This window comes from Carassius auratus, chromosome 5 (assembly GCF_003368295.1).
Source record: "Carassius auratus strain Wakin chromosome 5, ASM336829v1, whole genome shotgun sequence".
Lineage (NCBI taxonomy): Eukaryota > Metazoa > Chordata > Actinopteri > Cypriniformes > Cyprinidae > Carassius > Carassius auratus.
Genome location: NC_039247.1, coordinates 1,930,523 through 1,940,522, shown reverse-complemented (window position 1 = coordinate 1,940,522; position 10,000 = coordinate 1,930,523). Strand labels below are relative to the sequence as shown.

Sequence of the window (10,000 nt, the reverse complement as noted above, 5' to 3'; positions counted from 1 at the left end):
CCCGGCGCGGAGACTCTCCTGCTGCAGGAGCGTCTGATTCAGAGCAAAGATCACCTGAAACACAAACCAGAGCTTCAGTGTTCATCCTGCACACCTGCCAGAGAAGCTCTTATCATGCTGTCCAAACCTGCACCACTGACTGCTTTCTGAGAAGCGGATTCTCAACAATGTTCCCTAGTGAAAAATAAATATTCTTATTTCATGTTAGGTATACTACAATAGACACACACGCATGTTTATATTTAAAAAAAAATATGTTTGCATATTAAACATTTTATATATAAATTTAATTATATGAATATAAATATGTAAATACATGTAATCAAACATTTTACTTCATTTACTGCTTTGAGATGATTACTAAAACTTAGGTCTGTCTCCAGAATTACACCAAGATTCCTGACTTGATTTTTAGTTGTTTGACCCCTAGAGTCAAGGTATGCATTCACCTTGAGAACTTCATCCTTGTTTCCAAATGCAATGACTTCAGTTTTTTCCTTGTTTAACTGAAGAATGTTCTGGCAAATCCAATGCTTTTTAATAATGCATTAGCAGAGGGAGTCAATGGGGCAGTAGTCATTTGAAGATTTGGAGACATTTTGGTAAATCTGGGTATCATCAGCAATTTGGTTATTTCTCATTTTTTGACTTAGTGGAAGCATATACAGGCTAAACAAGAGCGGTGCAAGGATTGAGCCTTGTGGGACTCCACATGTCATGGACGTCCACTTAGACTTATGCTCTCCTAGACTCACATAATAGCCTCTCCCTTCTAAGTATGACCTGAACCATTTGACTACCATCCCAGAAAGCCCGACCCAGTTTTCCAGTCTCTCTGGTAGTCTGTTATGATCGACAGTGAGCATTGAGATTTAGTAGCACCAGGAGAATCTGAATTTAAGCTAATAACATTAATTATTATCTAATTATCAGATTGACTTCAAGTTGACTCCTTTTATACTGCAGGTTGTTTGTAGCCATGTGTTCAGCCCAAGCAACCGTGAAACATGTTAGTTCCCTTTGCTGGGAGTGGTCCACCAATGAACGACTGAACTTTAGGTCTTCAAAGTGTTTCAAAGAGTTCACTGAAGTACTTCTTAAGGAGTTCTGACTGCTTCAAGGAATCTTCTTTTTTGCAGTATTATTCCAGTCCCAAAAAGTCTTTAGTTTTAGTGTGTGTGCCAGAAATGTGTTGTCTGAGCACTGTGCTGATCTGCTGAAGTTAAAAACGTAGAAAAATCTGAGAAAACTGCGTAACAACAAGTATGTTGTTGTTCTACTACCTTACGCAGTACAGTAAAAGCACAACAACATACAAGATCACAAATGCTGCAATTACACATTTGATCATTGTACGAGGACTAGAGCTAGTGAAGACAGACAGAAGAAGTGCTTGTGTGTGACGCTCCTGAAGGAGGATCTGCTGAGGCCTGAGTGGGTCTCTCACGGATCAAAGGCTCTGCGGAGGAGCGGTTCTCTCAGTCAGTTCTAGCTGCCGCTTTCTGTTGCTTCTGCTGCTGCAGCTCACCTTTGTGTCACCATGAAATTCCCTAGTGTTTACACACACACACACACACACACACAGTTTAGACTGATCACTCACAATAGCTCCTTTTCCAAACACACTTGTGTATTTTCTCCCAACAGGAGAATCAATCATGTTTCCTCCACCTGTGTGCTCATAGCCAAATGCTGCAGATGAGTTTAAGTTTCACACACACTCGAGCTCTTTTCATCAGCGCCGGTGACACTCTCTGGCCCCGTCTGTCATTGTTGGAGAGGCTCGTCCCAGAGAGGAGGGCAAAGCCCAGCAGATGCCTTCTTGTCTGGGACAAAGGGCCCCCGTCGTCCGCTGGGCTCCCTGCGCTTTCATCCCGCGCTCATCAAAGCCTCCTGCTCTGCATTTGAAAGCGCGCCGGCTTTGTGCTGCTTAAATTAGCCTATCGCCACCCCGCTAGCCTCCCAAACTCCCTCCATCTGCCGCGGCCAAAGCATCTTCAGCGGCGCAAAAGAGCCTTTCAGCCCCTTAAATTACGACGCGGAGGAGGAGGAGGTGCTGAATGAAAGAGCCAGGCCTGAACGAATGCGTTGTGTCCGTTCTGTGGGTCACTGGCCACATTCACACGCGCGGGAACCAGAGAGCCTCCATATCAAAGCACTGCGGCCCTATGAAAGTCAATAATTCAGCTTTGTGATGGAAATGGCCCGTTACGTTATGATTAACGTGCTGAAAACACTCCACAGAGCTGAAGAGTGTGTGATTTTTGCACCGAACACAATCACAGACATAATAACGATGATTGAGTCCAAACATGTTTCCAAACACTCAAATCAGCTGAAAATCTGTGACAGGGCTTAAATAATGTTAGTCTTAAGACACGTTCAAACCAAAAACAATAACGATAATCATATTATTATCGCTGGGATGTATTTCTCAATACTTAGGTCAGTTCTTCAGAACTATTCAGACAACGAGCACAACATCAGCCTCTTGCTTTAGTTGACAACATCTGTCAGATTACATCACTTCTTCTATCACTTCAGTACAAACACAAACAGAACTTTTTGTACTACACAAGCCGATTTGCAAAACTGTTGAACTTAAGGACAAAACCTAAAATTCTCAACCCTTCTTCAGTAAAAGCGGATAGATAAATCCAATACTATCATGCAGCTGAACATCTGCACAAGTGTTAGTCTTTTACTTTCATTATCATCTATACAAAAGGAGAAAACCTAGGAATAATTTCGCACTGTAATGTAAACATGGAGCATGTAAAGACATTTTACAAAAGCAAACACTGAATAATGTTACCTGTTGTTAGTGATTGTGTTATGAGTGATAAAGTGTGTGTGACCGGATTGCTAATGCTATTGCTAGTTTTACTGCATTTCTTCTGTGACTGGAGTTTAGCTTTGATTCTCCTCAGTATCAGAAGACACACAAAACTCTCTCAAACCTCAGCATCAGGGTTTCATCCAAACCTCTGTCATGTCTACAAGCTCGTGTGTTGATGGACTTCTGAGGAAGGACTGGATTAAACAAGTAAACTAGTTTAGGGAGTTATCATTTGTCTTTAGAGGAACTTATGACTGGAATAGACTTCCACCGGAATAATATCTGACAAAAAAACATGTGGTTACTTTAAAACATGACATTGGTGAAAAACAAATCAGGAAAGTTTTTCAGATAACACTTTATTTTAAGGTGCCACTGTTAAACGTTACTATTATAATAACAATAAATGATGCACAATTACACACAAGTAATCCTAACACTAGTAACCCTAGTAAGTATGCGTAGTTAATTAATATTAGTCAGTACTTAAATGTATAATTAAGCTGTAACTGGAACATCTTAAAATAAAGTTTAAACCTGTGAAATGATTAACTTCTGCGATTCCACACAACATCACTAGACTCTGATCTCCTGCAGGTTTCTCCGAGCGTCTGCTTTGGTCTCATTCCCTGTGGAGGGTCTTTATCTCACCGTGACGTCTCCAGACCGGCTCAACAGCATCACTAAGAGCAGCTCGTACCGCTTTAACATTCACTGCATTAGTGAGTGAACCATCGACACGCTGAAGGTCCTCCTGACAGACACGGCTCCAGCGCTTCAGCTCAAACAGACGCTTTATCATTCCTTCTTTTGAACATGTAAACACTACTTCAATTTACGCGTGAGGCATGTGTACTGAATGATTGAGGTGACTCGCTCAATAAGAGTCATTTATTTAATTTCTGAACGAATGAATCAAACGCTCATTAAGAGTGCATCACTTAATCAGCTGAATTCTTCATCTGAATATGATTTGAGCACGAGGCAGTGAATTCTTTTACAGTAAGAATACAGTAACTGATTCAATGAATCATTCTTGAAAACAGAGCCACTAATGCACTGACAAATGTATATGTTCTTATGAAAATATCTGTGTCTTGAAGCTGTAGGCCTTCAGTTTTGAGCTCTAATGTGATTTTATGTCTAATGTTATTCTAAGTAGGTGGTTCTTGTCTGGAACTAATTGCGGTGCGGTTATGTGATGAACAGACACGGCAGGTCGGCGTAGCTGCGATGCAGAGGTGCTTTGATCAGTCTAGACTGAGAAACGCAGGACATTTACTCCGCAGGCCCTGTGTTTACCTTACCGCTCAATCGCAGCCAAATATTTACGCTGTCTGACAGAATCAGTGTCACACGCTTGAGTAAAGTGGCTGCGCTTTGATTGACAGCTTCATCCGGCCCACACGCACAGCCTCAGCCAATCAGCTCGCAGGAACAGAGCACCTCATACTCGACGGATTTTAAACATAAACATGTCTCTCAGTGAATCTGAGCACATGTGATAACTGTACAAGAGTTAGAAAATGATTCAAATGTTCAGCATGCCACAATACAAAAAAAAGGGTGATTGTAAAACCTTTAAAGAACAACTTTGTTCCTTATTTACTCCTAAAAGGTTCATAGAAGTACCTTAACGGTCCATTCTAATACACTGCGGTACGAACATGCACCTTTTAGAGGTAAAACAGTCACAGATTCGTCCAAATGCCACAAACCACAGCAGTATGTGAAGTTGCAGGCGTCTGCTTGTAAAATGTGAAATCGTCCCTGTAGTGGAAAATATGTGCGGATAACCTCTCAACCCCAGAGAAATGGATCCGCATGTGGCCGCGAGCCATCGCCGTTTGTGGCTTTTCAACCAGCTTCCAAATTAATGTAGACACTGAAACACTGAAAGACCATCCGTCAGACCGCAAACACACACACACACACACACACACACACGTGTGATGGGAGCAGATTCTTAACATATTTGAAACAGAGTTCCTTCTGAATGCATCGCATCTGTGTGACTGTGATTGTGAGGGAGGAACACCGTCCTGTGCTTGAGGATCTTCACAGAGGAATTCTGACAAACGCTGGGAAAAGAGAAGAGTGTGAGAAGCAGAACATGTACAGCGGTAAAGAGATGCTCGGATGGCTGGTGTTTTAATGACACACCAGCTTCGTAGGTTATTGTCATGGCAAGAAACAAGTTAAAAATGCTATTAAACTGCACTGGAGAGCTGCTTTACTGTAGAAATTAAAGTCTAATTCTAAAGTGACATTTACATGTTCAATACTGTAAAGATGCTTGTATTAAAGGAATAGTTCAGCCAAAAATGAACATGTGCTGTAAATGTGTTCACGCCGAGTCCAGCTGAGATTAAGCTGAGTTTGTTTCTTCATCAGATTTGGACAAATACAGCATTGCATCACTTGCTCTGTCAATTAACTTTACTAATCTGATTATATAACTAGCATTGCTTGTAATGCAGAACACTGATGAAGCAACACAGCTTTCGTCTTCTCCAGATGTTCACTGATGGACTGGAGTGCTGTGGATTATTGTGATGTTTTTATCAGACTCTCATTCTGACGGCACCCATTCACTGCAGAGCATCCATTGATGAGACACTGATGCAGTGCTACATTTCTAGAAACCTTTAAACAACGCACAGAGCGACAGCATGTTCACTGTGAGAGTGTGTGTAGTTTTAATGAGGTCAGTGAGCACACACCCACACACACACACACACACACACACACACACAAAGAGCTCCATCCTGAAAGACAAACACTCTTTGGGTTTAAATGACCCTGAAAACGTGTGGAATTCTCTCTCAGCCGAGACAAAGAGTAAACGATGCAGGGGCTCAAACACTTTCACACACGAGACCCTGCGAGAACAACAGCTCAACAATCCAGCGCTCGCGAGATTCACTCTGAGGATCGGTCAGAGACTTCGGTCAGAGACTTCACAGAGAAAGAGAGTGTGATCACATCAGCGCTGGTAATGCTGAGCAGGACACACACCAGAGTCTGGAGCTGACGGAGATGTTAAAGTGCCTCAGTCAACAGAGCCCAGCATCTGCTCTGAGACTAACCCACCAGCGACTGACCAACAGGACACAACACTGACAGAAACAACAACACATTACAGGCTGATCAACACATTTTCACAACTTTGCATCATTTTTTCAAAACTTCACACACAAATCCAAGAAGTACACACAAAACACCTCGCATCTTCTGCAAAATGAAGCACTGCATTCAAAACATCACAAACTCATCCCAAAAGCAAACATTTGCCATAAAATTCATTCCTGTTAGATTTGCTTTGCATTAGAATGGAAGTCTGTTTCTGACAGAATAAAAACTAATTATAATTTTAAGATTACATTTTTTTACAATATTTTTTTGTGCTGCTGTGTGTGTTCACTGCTGTGTGTGTGTGTGTGTGTGTGTGTGTGTGTGTGTGTGTGTGTGTGTGTTAAATGCAGAGCATGAATTCTGAGTATGGGTCACTATACTCTTTCTCTATGAGCTTCCAAACTTCATCCTGTAGAGCATCATTAGTGACCGCTGCTGTCCATCAGACACTAACACACTTAACACCTCTCTGATCCTCATGTGTTACAGGAACACTAGCGGCTGTAATCACTCACACACACGTGCTAATGGAGACCGACACACAAACAAACCCCTGAGTGATTGTCAAAGAGCACAGGACAGAACAAAAGCAGGCAATGATGGCCATTTAAGAGCTACACACACACACACACACACACACACATATCAATCACAGACTCACACACGTGACTGCATGAAGAAAACACTTCTGGAAACATTATATATATAATGCTGATCAAACTTCACCAGACACACACACACACACACACAACACACACACACACACACACACACACATACTGCAGGATTTAGGCTTAAATTGTAAATTGCAAATATGTCTAATAAAAGCGTCATTAGACTTATGGACATTAACAATAAACGTGAAACATTCTGTTTAAACACACATTTATCAAACACACATAGTCTGCATTTGAATCTGCACAAAATAAACCTGTAAATACAACTGTCTATTCTTATAAATCTGTACATACAATTGTTCATTTGTATATTTTAATCCTTATTTAATTGTTCTATTTTTTTCCTTCTGTTTCACTGTGGAGCTTCCGTCACGAAAACAAATTCCTTGTTTGTGTAAAAATGCCTGGCAATAAAAGCTCGTTCTATTCTATTCTATTCTATTCTATTCTATTCTATTCTATTCTATTCTATTCTTGGCATCTGGATCATTTAATAAATAACAGAACAGCACAGCACAGACTGCAGAATGAATGACGGTCATTTAAAACAAACAAACAAAGAAATAAAATAATGATAATAATCAGAGACGAGGTAAACTCTCAAACATGAGCGTGTGAGTATTTGTTGAGTGGAGACAAATGAGAAACACCTGCAGAAATACAGCTGCTGACAGAGACTCGTCAGGAAACTCCTGCTACTTCACACCGCTTCGTTTAGAGCGACTCGGTAAAAACACCTGAGTCTGAAATAAAGCTGACACACAAATGAGAAACACAGAAATGTTTTACTGTGGAAACTTCAGGACTACAACACACCGAGCCAACAAAATACGAGAGTGTGAACACTTTCTGAAACATATGGAAACACAGAGATTACGTACAATTCACATGACAATTAATATGCAGTCATTTGATCAATTTAACTGCACTGACTCTGTCAGATGAGAACACAACTAGAACTAAAACGAATATTGATGAATTTTACAACACTAATGAAATAGTTCAGTTCAGCTGGAATAGATTTGTAGAAATGTAGCACTGCATCAGTGTCTCATCAATGGATGCTCTGCAGTGAATGGGTGCCGTCAGAATGAGAGTCTGATAAAAACATCCCAATAATCCACAGCACTCCAGTCCATCAGTGAACATCTGGAGAAGACAAAAGCTTTAAAGTTTGGATCTGTTTAATCGCTGCTTGATCTGTGCAGATTTCTCTCCTGATTCAGACAGAACACTTGTTCACAGGAGGAAGTGTTATTATGGATTATAGACTCGATGTGTTTGAGTTAAAATCATCTTAATGCTGGATGTGTTTCAGGTTTTGTCTTCTCCAGATGTTCACTGATGGACTGGAGTGCTGTGGATTATTGGGATGTTTTTATCAGACTCTCATTCTGACGGCACCCATTCACTGCAGAGCATCCGTTGATGAGACACTGATGCAGTGCTACATTTCTACAAACCTGATGAAGAAACACCCTCCTCCTGATCTCAGATGAACTAAAGATGAACACACTTATTTCCTGACAGTCGTTCACCTGCATGTCACTTCCAGCTGCATGTAAACAGTGTTGACACTGGATGATGGTCTGTGAGCTCCAGCGCTGGTTCTGTGTTCGAGACGCTCCGAGACTCATCTGTGATTGCAGAAGACTGAAATCTGACATTTAAGAGCCCCGTCTGTACAAACACCATTTATCATTACTGGCCGTGTTTCAGAAATCCAGTGTGATTTGGCAGAGAGATTATTTTCTCAAAGCTTTAAAGTTATGTTTAACGCCACAAAGTGGTGAGCATTAAAAACACCAGAGGAATTCGAGGCAGAGGCGCGGTAAAGGCGCCAGAAGTTATTAAAGGATTTGGCCGGTTCTTACAGTTCCTGATTTTGTCCGAGCGAGATAGTCCTATAATAATAATGACTGCTGTCTTTCTGCTTAGGGATGCTAGATATGGCCTATACACATACTGTATAACAAATAATATTATTCAATATTGATATTTATTATGATATTAGTTTACCATCAGTTTATTGCGATCTCAATAAACAGACCTGACCCTCGGCTCATAATAGAAGCGTCAGATTGGTTTAATACTGAGCTGCTATCATAAGCCAATCAAAGCCCGGTCTCAGCGTGAGGTCTGCTCGTGAAAGCCCAGCCTCGTCACAGCGCTGATGGGATTCCTGCAGAACGTCTGAAGACGTCTTGAGCTCCTGCACACGCAGGGATTTCATTCAGGGATTGCACAGTTTAGCCAAGACTGAGAAACAGGATGATCCTCAAGCTCCATTCATGTGGATTCAGTTTACAGATGCTTCATACAGAAGACCGAAGCCGCAGCGTTGCTCACGTGATACAACCATCATAACATACAGAAGTGCCTTATCAAGTATCTTTATGCAATGGTACAAACTAATGTTTGTAATAACGCAATGAAACTGTGTCATACTTCTGATATTGAAAAAACTGATACGTTTAGTAACATTACGATTCCCAGCGCCTGTGCTCTGAAGGACTCAGCTGATCACAGTCACACACATCTGAGAGGTTTAGAGTCAGATCCAGACGAGAACCGTGTGCTCAAATCACTTCTGATAACAGAAGACCCTCCGAACGCAGAACCACACTCCTCCTCTGAGCCACAAGTGATAAAAGTGTGCTCTTCTTCATAACAAAGCAAGTACAAGAACAGACAGCACGCTCTGAATATCTGCTACACTACTGGTCAAAAGGTAGAAATAATTATCACTTTTTTGAAGTATTAAGAAATCTCTCCAAGGCTGCATTTATTTGATCAAAAATGCAGTAAAAACAGTAAAAATCTTTAAAAATTACATTTAAATAGTTGTTTTCTATGTGAATATATTGTAAAATGTAATTGATTGTGACTCATGATCCTTCAGAAACCATTCTTTAATATTGGTGCTCAATTGTTAATAATATTTTTATTCATAGAAATATTGATAATACATTGATAATAATCAGAAATGTTTCTTGAGCAGTAAATCATCATATTATTCTGATTTCTGAAGATCATGTGACACTGTGACTGAAGACTGGAGGAATGATGCTGAAAATACAGCGGAGCATCACAGACATTTTAACAGAGATCCATATAGAAAACTGCTATATTAAATTTTCATAATATTTCGGTAACACTCATCCTTGTTACAAGTTATATGTACTTACTATTGTAATAACAATAAATTATGCACAATTACAGGCAAAACCCCCCTAACCATATAGTAACTGAATGAATTGCACACAAAATGCAAAATGAGATACATTTGCCATAACATTAATTCCTGTTAGATTTGTGTGTGTTACATAGACAACTGTGTGAAACTGAA

At 40.5% G+C, this 10,000-nt stretch overlaps 1 protein-coding gene across 1 annotated transcript in view; it reads right to left on the bottom strand.

The window, feature by feature from the left end:
- Positions 1 to 10,000, bottom strand: part of trabd2a (TraB domain containing 2A) — a 36,182-nt gene that overhangs the window by 20,727 nt on the left and 5,455 nt on the right. Inside the window, exon 3 of the mRNA XM_026243966.1 lies at positions 1 to 54. This exon is cut by the window's left edge and continues 93 nt beyond it. Coding sequence (XP_026099751.1) covers positions 1 to 54 — 54 coding nt within the window. The remainder of the gene's footprint in view (positions 55 to 10,000) is intronic.